Source organism: Osmerus eperlanus, chromosome 20 (assembly GCF_963692335.1).
Source record: "Osmerus eperlanus chromosome 20, fOsmEpe2.1, whole genome shotgun sequence".
Lineage (NCBI taxonomy): Eukaryota > Metazoa > Chordata > Actinopteri > Osmeriformes > Osmeridae > Osmerus > Osmerus eperlanus.
The window spans coordinates 13,017,296-13,037,481 of NC_085037.1; the positions used below are offsets into that span (position 1 = coordinate 13,017,296).

Consider the following 20,186-nt stretch of genomic DNA (forward strand, 5'->3'; position numbering starts at 1 on the left):
CGGTGTGCCAACATGAGTGTAAGGAGAGCCGGAACCACACGGGTAGTGACGTCTGGACGTGTGACAGGCTGTCATCAATATGGATGTCCTGGCGTTGGGTCAGAGGCACCTCCCCCAAGGTGGGGCAGCCTGTCCTACAGGAGCCGTGACTCGGTCCCTCCCAGAGCTGTGACCTAACCTGCCCCCTCCCCACCCCTAGAGTGACTCGCTCCCAAAACGACAGCTGAGGTAACGCTTAGCATATTAGCATTCGGACCGTTCAGATCCTCCTGTTCATTGTGTCTTCTCTATCGACACACAAAAGCCAAATAATCTCATATCTCGTTTTCGGTCAGATTTCAACTTGATTCTGATTCTTTTCTCTGTGGTTTTCTCGACTGAAACAGTGGAAGCGTTCACCGGGCACAAACCCCAAGGTTGTACTTCCTGCGTGAAGAGGAAGTGACCTATGAAAGAGAGACGGCAGATGTCTTACCGCTGGCTTTGTCGTGCGAAGCAAGTGGCAGTCCTAATTCCACTTGACGCACGCCTAATGAGGAGGGAATTGGTGGTATTAGCGTCAGATGAGAGAGTGGTTCCAGGGACGCCGATGACCGTAATCGTCTTCAGTCGAGGATGGTGGAGATCTCCACAGGGGGGCTCGCCGCGAAGAAGTCACTGCAATCAGAGCGCTTTCATCAATAGATCACTTTTCTCTGCCCAAAACATACTGCATCAAGAGAGTAACTGGATGATTGTGGAGCTGTCAGTCAGTGTATGAAGTGAAGTCAGTTTCAGTTTGGGGTGATTATTTCTCTCACGCCTTGTCCTCCTTAGCGGTTATCAACTAGTAGCGTTCTGTCAAAACATGTTTTTGGTTGTGTTGTTTACATCTCGGTCAGGGCCTGGTTAAAGGTTAAGGTGTCCTAGTGTGCACTCTAAGACTCCAGATTTACAGCAGGACTTGGTGTCCCTCGAGGCTGAGTTCTCGGTCCAGCTGAGACGCAGAACCCTGGCGCAGAACCCTGGTGTGGCCTCTCCAGGTGGGTTGTGGACCGACCTGCTCCTTCGCACCGCCTAGTGACAGACGGGTCTCCGCTTTCTCCCCAAAATACCTCAGGCAACACTTCAAAGCCGTCCGCTCACAACCAATCAGCCGAGCGGAGCCGCGCGGAGCAAAGCACCACCAAGCATAACAGCAGGACTTTCAGCAGGGTGGGCCTGATTCAGCACCTCACAAGGAGAGGAGAGAGAAACCTGTCTGGCAGGGAGCGACAGAGCCAAACGTAAGGTCTGGCTCTGGGGCCCGGGGCCGGCCGGCCGGGCAGGGCGGAGGGGAGGAAACGCAGCCGAGAAATCTGTTCCAGAGGAGCTTCCTGGGCCAAAGTCATCAGACTGCGGGCGGGTCGGCATGCGCTCGCTCGCTCGGGGCTGTCAGACTCGCATTGTCAAAACAAAAGAGGAGGCAAATGTTGCCTCGTTCCACAAAAGCCACACCACAGACATGCACCGTCTGAGTGGTGCCTATGGAAATAACAACCCCATAAAATTGGAGTAAGAGCCAACGAAATCCACATCGATAACCTCCAGACTGACAGCATGGCCCATCAGTCATCTGCTTGACGACTGGGGAGTCTGGGAAGCTGTAAGCATACTATACCCCACGCACCAGCCAGACACCTTCTAAATATAGTGCTTCATCACAACCAAACAGAAATACGTCTGATGCAAGTCCCTCCAGCTCAACCTCATTACGAGGACTTCAAAAGAAAAGTCACAACAGGAGGCTCATCTTTGATCTTCATCCTTCAATGTTATTGTTGTCGCTTTCTGATCTTTCCTGGCACGGTCACTTTTATTCCGTTTTGTTTTCACCAGGAAGTCAAGGTTTAAAGTCTCATCATTAAGTGGAGGATGTATTTAAAGTTCCTTGGCGTTGATGCTGATGGCTGGATACTGAAACACACCACATCGGTCTCCTGTACCCTGGGAGAGTGGTTTGCTTCTAATTCCTTGAGTGCACTAGAGGATTGTAATAGTCTTTATAACAAATTCAAGCTTAAAGTCTGTAGAACATGGCATCTGTTGCATGTTTCAGGTTAGTGGAATAGTACTTAAGTACTTCATTCTGAAAGTTGACAATGTATAAAACAGTTAGAGGAATGAACCTGAGAAAACAGTTGATTAGTGGGTTAGGCCCTTTCAGCGTATTGGGTTCTGGTTTGGCCTCATGTTCTGTTTGAGGGAGATAAAGCCATATAAATGCTAGTTTTATAGATTTATTCAGCGCTACGGTACTAAAAGCTGATTGTTTCTTTGTCGTGATCTTTGGTGTTTTGGCCGTGTTTCCTTGGTGTTTCTTCAGATCCCTTCTGGCTAGTCAGTCTGATCTTCCGAGAGCTCAGGCCTGTCCCAGTGGGTTTGTTTTCACTCTAATCGCACAATAAATAAAGTGTTGGAGGCAACCCGAAAGAGGGTCATTACTACATAAGTATTAAACACAGATTGAAATTGGATTTAAAAGATTTTATTAAATAGCTTATTGTCCTGGAAGAAAAAAAAGTCACCTAATTGTTTTCGCAATTTTCATTTGGTGTCTTTGTAGAAACAGATGGTGAATTTTTTTCATGTTCTTCAACTTTCCTGACAAACACCTGTCATTTTGAGCAGTTTCACCAGATGCTGGGAAGTTGATTCCCTGGGTGATGGAAGACTCTCCTGGTTGTCCTCCTCAGCAGGCTGTGGGCAGTTGTGAAGCTCTCCTTCAAGTCGGACCATCTTTACTAACGTGACAGGCCATCTGGAAGACGCAGGAACGTACTTAACAGTTGTGGGTTGGTGGGGAATGGAGGGATTTAATGTGCGGATGAAGTGTATTTTATATATACCCTTCTCTCCTCCTCCCCCCCCACCTCACCCAGCATTCACTCCCTCACCCAGCATTCACTCCCTCACCCAGCATTCACTCCCTCACCCAGCATTCACTCCCTCACCCAGCATTCACTCCTTCACCCAGCATTCACTCCCTCACCCAGCATTCACTCCCTCACCCGGCATTCACTCCCTCACCCGGCATTCACTCCCTCACCCGGCATTCACTCCCTCACCCGGCATTCACTCCCTCACCCGGCATTCACTCCCTCACCCGGCATTCACTCCCTGACCCGGCATTCACTCCCTGACCCGGCATTCACTCCCTGACCCGGCGTTCACTCCCTCACCCGGCATTCACTCCCTCACCCGGCATTCACTCCCTGACCCGGCATTCACTCCCTGACCCGGCATTCACTCCCTGACCCGGCGTTCACTCCCTCACCCGGCATTCACTCCCTCACCCGGCATTCACTCCCTCACCCAGCCTCCCTCCTCACTTAAGAGTGAAGTGAAATGGTAATGTTTGAGAGTGTGGAAACGGGATGTTCAGCGTTTCCTTCCACACTTTGATTTATTCTCGCTATTCCCTAGCTTCCACTGCTAGTTAGCATAATTGTCATTTGAATATTCCCATCCTTTATGAGATGGGAACTGCAGTGGAGTTGATGACACAGAGCTTAATTGTGTAATCATGTTAGGATGGGAATAATCGCGAAGACGTTGGTGTCAGCAGGAGAGAGCTGGTTCTGCCCTCTAAACCACATGTCTGATTTGCCTCTACTTCCACACACCTTTACCTTTTTAAGAAGTAGCGTCACGTATCCGTGGGCGATGGAAAGCGGACACCACATCGTATATATGGGTGTCAGGTGGCTGAGCGGTTAGGGAATCGGGCTAGTAATCAGAAGGTTGCTGGTTCGATTCCCGGCCGTGCAATATGACGTTGTGTTCTTGGGCAAGGCACTTCACCCTACTTGCCTCGGGGGGAATGTCCCTGTACTTACTGTAAGTCGCTCTGGATAAGAGCGTCTACTAAAATGACTAAATGTAAAAATATATGGGATTCAAACATTCCTTTTTGAATATTTTCCGATAAACAAAAACGACGCGTCAAACACCTTAGTATGGGTTTTGAATGTAGCCTACTAATTAGAAGTTAGTAGCATTGCTATGAGTAATGCTAGGTTACTTAGCCCGGCGGCAGCTAACTCTATGTGCTGCCTATGTTTGGGTTGTGTGGGATTCACAGTATAGCTACTGGTTCTGGTCATGGAAGAAAAGTATCTTAAAATATAACCTCACGGTCCTCCAGGTTATTACTGGATGAAATTAGTTTACTGTGTACCATGACGTGTGTGTGTGTGTGTCCCCCTTTCAAACCACTGATTGAAACTTTTCCTGAAACATCCATCATATTCTGGACGGTGTCTCTGGGCTGTGTAGTATCTCATCGGTCCAATCACAGAGCTTATCCCGTCCAATGTGCTCCATTGGTCCATACATAAAGAACTTCAGGTCTCCGTTCTATCTCCGGCGAGTCTTTGAAAGGCTGATTAACTGTGGAACAGCAGGGCTGGATAACTGTCCCAGGTAATTACAGCAGCGGGTTCATTCACAAACAGTATCACGATTTTCTTTTTGCTCTTTTGTGCGGCGGAGCTCAGATTAAACGGAGCATTCACACTTCCTGAATAGGGTGCACTGATGCACTGTGAAGCATTATCGTTTATATATATATATATATATATATATATATATATATATATATATATATATACCGCATTACGGAAAGTTAGATCATTTTCCATTTTGTCAGTGAAATGAAATGAAGAAAGTAGAAAAGAAAGTAACTCAAGTATTATTTTCAGATTGGGTGTTGATTAAACAGAGATGGAAATGGAAGAAACTTGTATTCACTGAGCTGTCTTCCAGATTAACCTAAATAAAGGTTACGCTTTGCTTTTGTGAAACATGACGTCTAAATAACCATGGTATTTTGAAACGGTATGAAATTGTCATTTTAGATTGTGTATGCAGATGGATGATATAAACTTATGTATTATACATTTGCGAACTCAGTGTTGTGAGGTGATATTCAAGATTTCCATTAGTTCTTCAATATTATCATTTAAGGTAATCTTTGCCCTGTCCTCTTGTTGGTAGATGATTTCACCCTTCTTTACTTTGCCTGAGTTTTGTAAAGTCTACAGCGCCGTGAATCTTCTGCTGGTAGTTCTTTAAGAAGCAGTTTTAGAATGGGTTCATTTCCATCTGAATACTTTGAGACAGGAGAGTACAGGGCATTAGTATTCATTTTGGGATAGATGGAACTGCTCATCCATATTAGAACAAACTAGTTTCAGTTCTTTATTGAATCTTGAAAAAAAAAATTCTTGCGGATGCTCTGCCCTGTTCTGACAGCTGCCAGAAATCACATCAGACTCATAATAGAACTAACGCTAAGCTTCCCAATTGCTTACAGACACACACACACACACACTCACTCACCTACACACGCACACACTCACCCACTCGCACACACAGATGCACATACTCACCCACACACACACACGTGCACTCTCACACACCCGGCTTATATGTATTCAAAACTTGACAATATTTTCTCCCCAGACTCTGTATCTCATTTGAGGATATTGTTCAGCCTAACTTGGTACAAAGTTCTTATTTCCCTCACCTGCACCCTGCTTCCGGCAGGAAAGGGTTTAGCATAATCATACGCAGTTATGCAGGTTGACTCGGGGTCCGTTGAGGCAGTTGTTATGTGCTGTTGTTAGCCATGTCTGGATCAAAGCAGCTTTAATATTTGACACACCGAAACACGCACCATTCTAGCAACAGTTACTGCGACAGGATCAGCTAAGTCCAAGCGACCTCCTGTGCTCATTCAGCACAGCATGTGCCCTTGTAGATCGAATATTTACACAAATTTAAACATATTCCTGAGGGCGCTGTATTATTTAGTATCGAGTTGAGATCAATATCTACAGGGGAAGAAAGAAACCATGGATTTCTGTGGTAGGAGATAAACAGCCTCTGTGTGGACGTTAATCACACAGTAAAGTGATGAAGACTCCTTCATGATCGCACAGTAAAGTGATGAAGACTCCTTCATGATCGCACAGTAAAGTGATGAAGACTCTGTGTAAACAATGTCATCCATGTCTGCCAGCTGATGTTCGTAAACAAAACAACTGAGTTCTCTTCCTCCAGACATAAGAACCTGGGCATGGAGAGCTTATGGTCTGTTTTGTTGGCAAGCGGAAGCCAGATCTGCAGACTGTAATATAATAGAGAAACTATACAAGTCTGGCAACCATCTCCAGGATTAAGTGCCCCAAAATGGCGCCTGTCTGTGAGTTGCAGCCCTTTTCAGCGGGCATGCTCCTACTTGAGATATGCCTGACATGTTTAATTCCTGCGTAGTTCCTTCCTGTTGATATTCCTTTTGTTTTTTTTATTTTTGGATGTGAAAATGATTACCCTAATGTTCAAAGATTACTTTTTTTAATGATTAATATGGCAGGTTTAGGAACACAACACTTTGGTCTCATTCACGGAAATAAGTAATCTTTTCAATCTCATTATCACCTTGTAATTTGTTTAGGGAAATTTATGAAGTGATTAGAAAAAAAAACACAAGGCTGGTGTGAATATGTAAGCCTGGATCCACCTCGCTGCGTTTCAGTCTGATAATAATGTGACTCAACAGGGGAGTTGAGATGTTTTGATTATTTAGTTATTTTATTGCATGTTGGGCTGTGTTCTCCTAGTCTTTCCCTGAGGTTACAGTGAATATGGAGGAGACCCCTTCACAGATTATGTTAATTCTGTTTCATCATGTTTTTAATGAACAGCCAGTAAACATTCCAGAGAAGTCACATAAATGTGAATCACGATACAACCTTTATTACGGAATCCATCATGCGTCCTTAATTCATGGTCTTAATTCATGTGAATTCATAAACTTCCTTTAGCACTGGAAAAAGCATTCAGTTATTTTTGGACTGGATTATGTACATTTACTCAATATTTTTTGAAGAATTATGAACTGTTCTTTCCATTTTTATGAGTGTCTAGTCCAAGGGATTCTTTGTGTGTGTGTGTGTGAGGTGTCAGTGTGTGTTAAACCCACAGGAAGACATCAAGTAGAGTTACAAGCACCAAACTAGTGAGAAACATATTTTACCTCCTCAGTCTTCAGTGGAGCATGTTTTTGCCTGCAGAGCAGCCCTATAATCTGAGGCCAAGAAAAACAAGAACACAAATCTTTTCTTCACCCCCGTCCTGACCCGATCAGGAGGAGAGAACTCTGTGCGACCCAGAGTGTGCATTTACATTTAGTCATTTAGCAGACGCTCTTATCCAGAGCAACTTGCAGTATATACAGGGACATTCCACCGAGGCAAGTAGGGTGAAGTGCCTTGCCCAAGGACACAACGTAATTTGACCAGGAATCGAACCGGCAACCTTCTGATTAATAGCCCGATTCCCTAACCGCCATCTGACCCCCATTTGCCGTAGTGGTTTGTGCCGGGCCCTGACTGCATTCATCAAGCTAATGCAGTGAGTCAGCTCCAAGTTTGCTTAGAAAGGGGGTTTCTGGGAGGGAACTGTGGAAAATAACATCTGAGAACCGATCAATGTATTTGTTTGAGCACTTTAGAGGGAAACACCATATTGTTGCTGATTGTTTGTTTTCAGGCAGTAAATGACTATTACTTTAGAGGATGTTTTATTGATGGTCACGTTCAGATTCAGGATGAAGTAACCCCTAATGGGGTTTCTGGATAAACTCCATATCAGCCGGAGATCAATCATGTTTATGTATGGGAAGGACCTTGAGTGCAGTAGATAGCTCATCGCTTGGAGATGCTTACACAGGACAGAGAAGCCAAATGAGTTGGTTGTGGCTTAATGGATCTTAAGGGTTAGAAATGTGTTAGGAGGGTTTGAAACTTTCAGGAGGGTTACAGCTCAGCGTTTGCTCAGGTCACATGACTCTGAACGTCCAGTCGACCTTACTGGCAGCCATGTCACATGACTCTGAACGTCCAGTCGACCTTACTGGCAGCCATGTCACATGACTCTGAACGTCCAGTCGACCTTACTGGCAGCCATGTCACATGACTCTGAACGTCCAGTCGAGCAAGGGATGTCTGGAGGAAGTGGCTGTGATGAGACCAGTAGAAAACTTCTCTGTTTCTTCCTTATCTGTGTGATTTACTATTGATTTAGTCCTGTTGATTTGCCTGTCACAGGGATAGACACCCGCACTCTGTTCTCGTTCTCTCTCTCGATCTCTTGCTCTATCTCTCGCTCTCTCTCTCGATCTCTTGCTCGCTCTCTCTCTCTCAACACACTAATTTGTGATGCATTGTCAAGCCTCAATTTATGGTGATAACACTTCTGTGTGGAATTTCAATGGCCTTTGTGGATTATTGTTTGTGATTAATGTGGATGTCTTCTGGGGCTTTCTGCAAGAGAAAGAAAGATAAAAGGTGGGTGGGTGGGTTTTGGGAGGGAGGGAGGGAGGCAGGGAGGGAGGTGTGTTTTATGGAAAAAGGACCAAATCAAAGCTGCCTGAAGATATGTTGGTCAGCATTATGGGTAAACGTTTTTCCATAGAACGCTGTGTAGTATTGATTACATTTTACGCTGTAGTTAAACTTATCATCAGATTAATATAGGCTGTGGAAACACCAGAGGATTGGGGCTGAGGTGTATAATATCAATCAGAGCCAGGTCGATCAGTACATTACTCACCTGGAAATGACTAATAGTTATTTCAATTTTCCCTTGTAAATGTTGGTCTTGTTCAGTCCCTGTGTGTTTGACGGCAGATGCAGTCTGAGAACATCACAGCAGTATGAGACGCAAGCTCCCCTCATCTCCGCCGCACGCTGCCAACTAGGTTGAGCTGAGCGGTTAGAGACTTCGACAGCAGATAGAGGTTGCAGGTTCAAATCCCCCTGTGCTAAATGTACTAGATCTGGCCTGTATGTGTACGTCTCTAACAGACTGGAGACAAACACATTAACTTCCGCTTTCCTCCTCACACACTTCCCTTCCCTGTTTCCAGGACCTGAGGAGGGTGAAGCTTAGTGGTTAGAGCATTTGACGGCAAGTCAAGAGGTCGCTGGTTCAATTTCCCCTCTCTCCCCCTTACTGTACTGTATATATCACACGGATACAAATGTCTGCTGAATGAAAATGTAATTTTTTTAAAATTTATTTCTGGAGCCTGAGTGTTTGTCTGGTGTGTTGGTACAGGAGGTGGTTGGGGAGAGCGTGGTGGTTTCGTCCGAGGACAGGAAGGAGAAGGTGCCCAGTCCTCACCTCAGCCAGGTGGTGGACCTGTCCAACTGCAGGACCCTCCACGGCCTGGCTCAGCGCGTGGTGGCCACAGAGTCACTGTAAGTCCTCCCCTCTGCCTCACCCCTTCTATCCCCTCTTCCTCCCCTCTACCTCCCCTGTACCTCCCCCGTCTACCTCACCCCTCCCCTCTATGGAAAGACATTACACCACTCGTTACTCTAAACTGAACTGAGTGTTTGAATGTCTTTCGATTTCTTCGAGTCAAACGCCTTCTCCTCTTCCCTGCTCCTCCTCGCTGTCTCCCAGTCAGAGCTCCCCTCCCTCCCTCCCTCCCTCCCACACACACACACACACACACTTTATTTCACTACACACACACACACACTTTATTTCACTACACACACACACACACACTTTATTTCACTACACACACACACACACACACACACTTTATTTCACTACACACACACACACACACACACTTTATTTCACTACACACACACACACTAAGACACCCTAACAATAGCTGGAGCATGCTTCGCTGGCCAAGTCTGTGTTGGAGAGGTGTGCTGTGAGTTGTTGTGGGAAGCAGCTTGTGGTTATCATATTGGAGCCAGGGAACTGGATGCCTCAACGCCACACTTCCTCTGCCAGATGGCACCCAGCTCTGCCTGCAAAACTCAACACAACAATAAGGAAATAAGTAGGATGTAGGGGGGAACGAGGAAATGGTAGAAAAAGACGATAAAAAACGGCATGGAAGTGTGACCTTTTCTCTCTGAGCTGTGGTCTATTAGCGCTCTGTGGAAAACTTGGTACGTCTAACCTGGTGAGTCACACCCGGACATGCTCAGAATACGCCACCTTTAATACCGGCTCCTTCTAGAAAGCTCACCAGTGTAAAACTCCATTTAGCTGGTCGCTAACGGAATAATCAATGAGCCTGGAGGATCCTGAGCAGAGATCAAGATTCTAGCACCCGGAGACAGCCTGGGAAAGCTGCCTATTCGCCGTTGTCTAAAAGCCTTTGTTTATATTGGCATAATCAGATAACCGTTCCGGGACTCTTGACTTGCCCCTTTCTCCTCAGGATCAACACCAACCGCCTCGCAGGAAGAAGCTTTTAAGCGTAGGGAACAGCCCAAGCTGTAATCACTTTCATTAGAGGTGTTTAGCGTGCGGGCTCTAGTCTACGTGTAAACATTAGCGTGTTTGCATGTGTATCTGCGCTTGTGAGCGTCTGTATTAGACTGTAATGCTTCTTGGCGGCTCCCCTGATGCCTGAGTGAGTGTTTAGACTCTGGCACTTGGACGGTGTTTGTATTTGAACCAGCCGGCAGGTGTACCGGGCCTGGATGCTCGGATAGGAGGATTGATTCTGCTTCTGTTTTGTCTCCCTGAGTTGCACCCAAAGTGTCTGGTCTGAGAATCTTCTAAACATCCTCCAGGACGGTACCACAGCGGTTTGTAGACTTGAGGATGTTTAATATTCAGGAGACCCCAGTGGGGATGCTTGTATTGTGTCTCTAAATGAGACGTTTAATCAAGACCAAAGGTTAACTGACATGGAAATAGCTCAAAGTATCCCTTTCTGATTTGAACTTCTGTCCTGAGTGCAACCTAGTTTGATTTGACCTTTCTGCCACTTTCTCCCTCCCTCTCACCCTGTCACCCTCCCTCTCTCTCCCTCTCACCCTGTCACCCTCCCTCTCTCCCTCTCACCCTGTCACCCTCCCTCTCTCCCTCCTCCTCTCCCTCTCACCCTGTCACCCTCCCTCTCTCCCTCTCACCCTGTCACCCTCCCTCTCTCCCTCCTCCTCTCCCTCTCACCCTGTCACCCTCTCTCTCCCTCCTCCTCTCTCACCCTGTCACCCTCTCTCTCTCCCTCCTCCTCTCCCTCTCACCCTGTCACCCTCCCTCTCTCCCTCCTCCTCTCCCTCTCACCCTGTCACCCTCCCTCTCTCCCTCCTCCTCTCCCTCTCACCCTGTCACCCTCTTTCTCCCTCCTCCTCTCCCTCTCACCCTGTCACTCTCCCTCCTCCTCTCCCTCTCACCCTGTCACCCTCTCTCTCCCTCCTCCTCTCCCTCTCACCCTCTCTCTCTCCCTCCTCCTCACCCTCTCACCCTCTCTCTCTCCCTCCTCCTCACCCTCTCACCCTCTCTCTCTCCCTCCTCCTCTCCCTCTCACCCTCTCTCTCTCCCTCCTCTCCCTCCAGGGTGTTCCTGGCAGAGCAGTTTGACTTCTTGCAGACCCACCTGGACTCCATGATGCCTCCAGCTAAGAAACCCTTCCTGCAGCAGTTCTACTCTCAGGTCGTGACCCTGAACCCCCCCACACACACACACACACACACACACACAGAGGACAGGATCAGCTTCCCACGGCCCTCACAGAGCCGACCCTGCACAGATACTCCCAATGCGATGCTTTCAGAACGTCCATCTCAGCCGGCCATCTGTCAGCCCAGCAGGATGTGGGACGGTTTGAAGCCCTGTTTGACCCTTGTCTGGTCTGTAGACGTCTGTCTGTGTGACACCCTGGTTCCTCTCTCTCTCTGAGTCAGTTGTAACAGGTTGAAATCCTCCAGCCTCTAACGAGGAGTGCTGATTGAGGACTGGAGACATCCAGCCCTCATCTGCCTGTTTGGTCACAGAAATGTCTTTCATGAGACAATCCCCCTCCTAAGGTTTCTGTTTTCCGGATGAAAGCAGTAAGCGAACACTGGAAAGGCTTTCAAACTGCTGTGTTTTCTTAGTGGGAAAGCAACATCATTTTAACCATTTTTTTATTGTAAAAGCTCAATGAGAGGTTTGTTAACCCTGCAAAGTTGCACTTTCTATACTGCCGCACGAATACAGAAGACTGGAAAAAATAATAATAATATTCACTTAAAAAAACACTGATGCCTAAGACTTCTGCAGAGCGCTGTATCTTCTAAACGAATAACTGAATAATCATGTAATTCTGTCTCCTGCTCCTGCAGACTGTGTCCACAGCCAGTGAGCTGAGGAAGCCCATATACTGGATCGTAGCAGCCAAGGCCATCGACTATGAGCAAATGCTGCTGCTGATGTCTGGAGTCAAGTGGGACATCAGAGAGATCATGTCCCAGCACAACGTCTACGTGGACGTGCTGCTGAAGGTAATGTGGCGTGATCGCCCCGTTTACGCCACGGGCGCTATTCAGGGCGTGTGGCGTTTCCCTACAGGAACATGGGAGTGTTGGCCCTGAGCGCACCTAAGTGGGTTTTAAATGTTGTTTTGTGTACTCTTGAGTTCCGTCCGATGTGTTTTCATGTTTTCTCTGGGGACGTTTGAGAGAGGGCGTTAAGGTTTGTTTGATCTGCCGTCAAGGCTGCAGGCGACTGTGCTTCCTGTGATTCCCTCTGGGATCATGGGAACAGCTCCCGGCTGCTCTCGTCTGCCCGCCTCTGGAGGGAGAACCGGGTTTGACCCAATCATAAACCTTCAAGCGGGTGCAGACCTACACATCAACTGTTCTCACGTGGGATCTTTATCTGAACTCTCACAACGGACATCTGGAACTTCACATCTCTCGCAAAGAGTCTGAAGTTTTCCTCCCTTTTCTTAATTGCTCCATGATCTCACAAAGGCCCAGAGGTCTTCCGCATCAATTATTTGCCAGACTGAATAATTCATTCACGAAGATGGATGGAGACAAGTGTCTAAATGCAGATCTGGGAGACAAGTTCCCAGGTAGTTAAGGAAGAGGTTATCTCTCTGCTCCCATGACTTACTGCGGACTTCAAGATTCTCACCAAATGAAATGCCTTATTCATGACAACCACTTCTCCCATCATGCATTGTGCATGGGGGCTGTGGTGTCGCGTGGCAGCATACGGGGAGAGCGACTGGTCGCTGTCGACAGATGGTTTTCTGGGTAGAATGCTGAGCAGGGTCTTATTTACCACCAGCACTTAACACAATCCTCCCAATCTGCATAAACATGCCCCAGCGACCACGTTCACACCCATACTGGATAGGCTACCAGGCATTGGAACACACACTAACATACACATGCATGCTCACACATACACGCGCACACATATCCACGCGCTCTCACACGCGGGTGCTCACACATACATACATACATACATACATACATACATACATACACACCAGTGATCCTGGTTGAAGTGTTTCACATTAATGAACACACCCGTCCCTGACCAGGGTCCGTCCCTGACCCGGGTCCATCCCTGACCAGGGTCCGTCCCTGACCAGGGTCCGTCCCTGACCAGGGTCCAGACTGGGAGAACGCTCTGACTCTGGAACCCCAGCCACTGAGCTTCTAAGTGTTAGCTCAGTTCCCGAAGCCAAATAATTTTTTTAAACCCCATGGATTAGCTGCAGCTCATGGCGTTCCACAACGGATCAGAACTCTGCAGATATCCTGGGTGGGCCGAAGAGAGGACGAACGTAAATATCCAGAACTGGATATCAAATGTGTTGGGAAACATTCAGATGGATTTGGCTCCTGAAGTTGATTAGCTTGTTCAGGTATGCACAGCACAGTAGCGTTTCAGTACTGACGAACCAGCATCGATATCTTGTAGGGTCACAACTGCCCTGATTAATTTGTTATTGATCCAAATAATTTCAAATTGGAATTGATGAAGAGAAGTTGGGCTGTGACATGAAAAAAGTATGAGTGTGCGGGAGAGAGTGTTTGTGTGAGAGAGTGTTTGTGTGAGAGTGTTTGTGTGAGAGAGTGTTTGTGTGAGAGAGTGTTTGATCTGTATATGTTTAGTGTTTTGCACCTCCCTGCCACAGTAAATTCCGTGTTTGTATAACATACATGGCGAATAAACCGTATTCTGATTGTGTGAGAGTGTTTGTGTGTGAGAGTGTTTGTGTGAGAGTGTTTGTGTGAGAGAGTGTTTGTGTGAGAGAGTGTGTGGATCAGATTCTCACCGTCTCTTCAGCCCAAAACTAATCACAAGTCATTAACATTCTTCCTGCTCCTCAGTTAGTGTTTGTGTGGCTCTATAATTGCATACCATTCGATTGTAATTGAAAAAAGTGTAGCTACTAACACGCACGCCGTCTTGTTTTAACACCTTGGGAGAAACCAATTCAATTTTATTCAATACATCTTCATTGTCCCCAGAGGGCAATTCTGGTACGGCACAATCATGAGGGAAATGAGCTGTATATACAACCACAGAAACGCTATAAACAACGAGGAATAGTAAACATTAAGTTTGCTAAGTGCAGTGAGTTAAAAAAGTACAGACGGTCATAATCCATTTATCCCACATGAGAGAAAGAGGGAGAGAGGGTGACGAAAGACTGTGTGGAGCGAGTCTGTCTTCTGACAGCTGTCAGCCTTCAGAACAAACTACCAGGGAGAACTCGCTACATGGGAGTCCTGGCAGTTAGAGAGACTTAAACGTCTGTTGCTTTCCAAAACGGCAGCCCTATTTTTACATATAGCCCCCCCCCCCCCACCTGAGTCCAGCTGAGTCAACAGCCTGCTGACGGATGTGTCTGGCTCGCCCTGTCAGCAGGGAGCGGCCATCTTGGATGGCTGTGCTCCAGGGACATCTGTGGAGCAGGGTTAGGAAGGAAGACGCTATAGGTCAAAGGTCAACTGGGAGACTGCAGGCGAGGTTGGGGTGGAGGGGGATGCGTATGTATTTGTTGATGTTGATGTTGTTGTTGTTGTTGTTGTTGTGTGTGTCCAGGAGTTCGAGGAGTTTAACCGGCGTCTTGGCGAGGCGTCCAGACAGGTTCGAATCCCGCTGGCAGTGTCCAACGTGCTGTGGGAGCACTGCATCCGCCTGGCCAACCGCACCCTGGTGGAGGGGTGAGGACCATCACCCTCTCACTCACTCACACATCACCCTCTCACTCACTCACACATCACCCTCTCACTCACTCACACATCACCCTCTCACTCACACACTCACTCACTCACACATCACCCTCTCACTCACACACTCACTCATTCACACATCACCCTCTCACTCACACACTCACTCATTCACACATCACCCTCTCACTCACTCACTCACTCACTCACACATCACCCTCTCACTCATTCACTCACTCACACATCACCCTCTCACTCACACACACATCACCCTCTCACTCACTCACACATCACCCTCTCACTCACTCACACATCTCACTCACACACTCACACATCACCCTCTCACTCACTCACTCACTCACTCACTCACTCACTCACACATCACCCTCTCACTCACTCACACATCACCCTCTCACTCACACATCACCCTCTCACTCACACACACATCACCCTCTCACTCACTCACACATCACTCTCTTACTCACACACTCACTCACACATCACCCTCTCACTCGTTAAACACACACTCTTACTGAGCGTCACACACTACAGACGCGTTAGAACTCACTAGAAATAGAACTCACTATATTAAAGTTACATTTCAAAAGAAATACAAAGTATTAACCTGTTCCTACTGCAGAGTCGACACAAGTTGAAACCTCACTTCTTAAAACTTCTCCTTCGTGCTTTAAAAAGCTGGGGTCAGCCGTTTTGATTGGTAGTCTTGTCTCAGCATTTGTTGCCGTGCAGTTTCCAGTAGCCCGGAGATGAGGCTCCAGACCCCAACTCAGCACAACAAACACAGCTCTCTGTTACCCTTTCTATCTGCACTCCATCACCCTGGGAGATGCTAATGTGTACCTGTGGAACAGAGGATTTATATGCAAAGGATTGGGGAGGTGTGGAGGGTTTAGGCATCTCATGCATTTTGATGCCTGTCTGTTTGCCAGGGCGCCGTCGTAAATAGAAACAGTTTGGCGTTCTTCTGCCAAGTGTCCATGTTATCAGCAGCTCTCTCTGAAGTGCAGAGCCGCATTGTCACATCGATCAGGAGGGGGGTTGGGATTCTTATGCAGTTGTTTTCCCCCCCTGGCTTCACAATGCGCTTGTTTTAACATGTGGCCCCTCGTAAATTAGGAAACCTTCAGAATGGTTAGAAACAGCTCTCCTGCTAGCAACAGGGGAGATTACCAGATAAGCTCTCTCCCCCTTGCCTCCCTCCCTCCCACTCTCTCCAGACAGCTGCTGTGGTGTCTACAGGGGTGAGATGCCAGTATCCCCGGAGCCCGTGCTTCCCTCCTAGTGCTCCATCAGGCCTGTGTGGGTCTCTCTCATACTCAGAGACTCTGCAGGGAGCAGGACGACATAAGAGCCCCTCTCCCTCCCCCTCTCGGCTCTCCAACCACTTGACACCTCCCCAAAATAGTTACCCATAATGCTCTTCCCCACCACCCACTTGCTGGTCCCGTCTGGTCACCCAGTTAAAGAGCCTGGCAACAGGAGGATGCAGTTTTTCTTTTTTCACAAATCAGCACTTGTACCACAGCTACAGTGGAACACAGGGATGGGTGTGCGTGCGTGTGCGTGCGTGCGTGTGTGTGTGTGTGTGTGTGTCTGCGGGGAGAGCAGGTGTGAAGTGGGCCTGGAACAGCAGCAGGGATGTGAGGTATTTCTTAGGCTGGAGAGACTCCATTATGGGGCAGCTATCCCACCAGGCCGTCGGCCATCTTGGGGCGTCTCCTCCCCCTTCTCTCCTTCCCCTCCTCCCCTTCCCCTCCTCTCCTCCCCCTCTTCTAGTGAGCCATTGAAAGACCTATCCTGTAATCCCTGTAACAGCAAAGCTGCGGGTCACCTTCAGGGCCTCTGAGAGATGGAAGGACGGATGCAGTGAGAGTGACAGAGGGAGGGAGAGGGTGTTAGGGAGATGAAAAGAGAGAGAGAGAGAGAGAGAGAGAGAGAGGTGTTTCAATATCTCTTCCTCAGAAATCCATTACCCCTCTGTCAGGTAGAGAGCAAACAGGGGTGTCAGCCACCACTGATGTTAATGTGGACTCAGCTCTCCTTCCCTCCACACACACTGCACATAAACACACACCGTACACACACACTGCACATAAACACACACCGTACACACACACTTAAGCATGTATGGACCCAATCACACGACATGGCAAACAGACTTGTTATAGTGAAATACTTACAATCTCCTCCTCTCCTTCCCCTCCTTTTCTCCTCTTCTTCTCCCCTCTCCTCCTCTCCCCTCCTTCTATCCTCCACTCCCTTCTCCTCTCCCCTCCTCTCTCCTCCACTCCCTTCTCCTCTCCTCCTCTACCCTCCTCTCCTCCTGTCCCCTCTCCTCCTCATCTCCTCTCCCATCCACCTCTCCTCCTCAGCTATGCTAATGTGAAGAAGTGCAGTAACGAGGGGCGAGCCCTGATGCAGCTGGACTTCCAGCAGTTCCTCACCAAGCTGGAGAAGCTGAGCGACCTGCGGCCCGTCCCTGACAAGGAGTTTGTGGAGACCTACATCAAGGCCTACTATCTGACCGAGAACGACATGGAGCAGTTCATCAAGAACCACCGGGTCAGTCACCGAGAGAGAGAGGGAGAAGGAGAGGGAGAAGGAGAGGGAGAGAGGGACGGAGAGAGGGACGGAGAGAGGGACGGAGAGGGACGGAGAGGGACGGAGAGAGGGAGGGAGGGAGAGACGGAGAGAGGGAGGGAGGGAGAGAGAGAGAGCGGGAGAGAGGGAGGGAGAGAGAGCGGGAGAGAGGGAGAGAGAGAGATGGAGGGAGGGAGGGGAGCAGAAGTGTATTTTTTGTGTGTGTCTGTCTGCCAGCCTGTCTGTCTGACTTCCTGTGTGTGTATGTGTGTTCCAGGAGTACTCTATGAAGCAGCTGGCTAACCTGGTGAACGTGTGTCTGGGCTCTCACATCAACAAGAAGGCTCGTCAGAAACTGCTGGCTGCCATCGACGACATCGACCGACCACGGAGATAGACACACACACACACACACACACACAGTCTGTGTCCACTCTCGGGAGCTTCTTTTAAATGACCATAAAACATTCACATAAACTGTGTACATCTGAGTAGCATCCAGGAAGTGGACAGCGTTCATGTTGGACTGTGGTGAATGTCTGTCGAAAGCTTCTTAAACGTGGCTCCTTTCCTAGTTATTCCGCTGCAGTTGCAACTGGATAGATTCACTCTCCGGTTTCTTACCTGTCGATGTGCTTCAGCATATACTGTCATGTAACTTTGTTAACACCTTGGGTCACAGTGTTGGTCGTGAACGGTTACCGCGGTGCATCCAACAGAACACGCTAACGTCTGAACCTGGAGCTAACATGCTAACGTCTGAACCTGAAGCTAACATGCTAACGTCTGAACCTGAAGCTAACGTCTGAACCTGGAGCTAACATGCTAACGTCTGAAGCTAACATGCTAACGTCTGAACCTGGAGCTAACACGCTAACCCTGGCAGGGTGGTCCCATATGACCAGCAGGCTGGAGAGACCTGCTCCTGTAAGCATGGCTTGCTTCATCCTTCCTGTACAGGTACAATTTCACTGCTTTTTCTGTTTCTGGATCACCAGGAAGCCTTCGTTCTGTGTCCTGATCTGCTATGATGATGCAATGTTTATTTTTCCGGATTATGTTTTGAAGATTTGGAAGCACTTGACGTGTTGAAGGACAGACGGCTTAAGTTGCTCTGATGTTTTACCTTCCAAGTCTGAGAACGTTTATACGGTGCCCTTCAAACGTCCATTTTGTAAATAACGTCAATCTTTGTTTGTCGCAGCACTGCTCGGCTGTGAGTTTCTATGTTTTGTTGTGTCCGTGAAACCTAATATAAGGAGGATTGTGAAATATATTATTGTTTGTAGATGAGGAAAACCTTGTATCAGCTCTGGCTCAAGCTGCTTGTTGTTCAGTCACATCACTCAAAGTAGATCACAACCTCTGGGCTTCACTAGTTCTGACTTTACAGGAGGATTCACCATAAGAGAAAACACAAAACTATGATATTGTTTATGAATTAATTGCTGTGTGAACACCTACTCCAAAACTATACTGTAAATTGACAACGTTTAAACCTTGTTTTTATTTATTCCTGCATCTTGTTTCGGATTACTTTTTCTTTTTATTCTGTGATCATAGAAGTTTGTTTCCTGGCAGTATCGTGTCATTCTTCAACTCTAAAAGAATATTTAAGAAACCAACATTAACTGTACATGTTAAGATGACGGTTAAGTGTGCCATCTGTAACTGTCAAAGTTGTGGATGATGATTACATAATAAACACACTACCATGGAAACCTGACCTTGGTTGAACTGATCTCACATCTAAGGTCTCTATGGTAACAGCATGACATCAAAGGAAGAATACAGTAACCTGGACGACTGAGGTGAAAGTCGCCAGTCATCATTTCATGTGCATCTACTCCAGTTTAGTGTGTGTGTGTGTTACTGTAAGCGTATTTGCGCGAGAGTGAAAATCTGTGAGTGTACTCAGTGAGACTGTAGACTAAAGATTAAGATGGGCGTCCCTACTATGTCAGCAGGTCAGCAGATCTCAGCTCTGATCCTGTACACTGTCCTCAGATCTCAGCTCTGATCCTGTACACAGTCCTCAGATCTCACTTCTGATCCTGTACACAGTCCTCAGATCTCAGCTCTGCTCCTGTACACAGTCCTCAGATCTCAGCCCTGATCCTGTACACAGTCCTCAGATCTCAGCCCTGATCCTGTACACAGTCCTCAGATCTCAGTTCTGATCCTGTACACAGTCCTCAGATCTCAGTTCTGATCCTGTACACAGTCCTCACATCTCAGCTCTGATCCTGTACACAGTCCTCAGATCTCAGTTCTGATCCTGTACACAGATCTCAGTTCTGATCCTGTACACAGATCTCAGTTCTGATCCTTTACACAGTCCTCAGATCTCAGCTCTGATCCTGTACACAGTCCTCAGATCTCAGCTCTGATCCTGTACACAGTCCTGTGACACGTGTGTGTGCGTGTGTGTGTGTGTAGAACATCCTGGACCATCTGGTCCCCATCCACCCACACTTCCTGGTGTGACTCTTTCCTGTCGTCATGGCGTTCTGCAACATTCCTCGCTGAGTCTCCACAGGTGTCAGAAATGCTGTCTTT

The 20,186-nt window shown here is 47.7% G+C and overlaps 1 protein-coding gene across 1 annotated transcript in view; it reads left to right on the forward strand.

The window, feature by feature from the left end:
* vps50 (VPS50 EARP/GARPII complex subunit) overlaps positions 1–19,353 on the forward strand; it is a 55,809-nt gene extending 36,456 nt beyond the window's left edge. Inside the window, 6 exon segments of the mRNA XM_062446100.1 lie at positions 9,145–9,287; positions 11,406–11,502; positions 12,174–12,332; positions 14,899–15,020; positions 17,420–17,609; positions 17,905–19,353. Of these exon segments, the coding sequence (XP_062302084.1) occupies positions 9,145–9,287; positions 11,406–11,502; positions 12,174–12,332; positions 14,899–15,020; positions 17,420–17,609; positions 17,905–18,024 (831 nt within the window). The 3' untranslated portion in view covers positions 18,025–19,353.
* Positions 19,354–20,186: the final 833 nt, after the last annotated feature.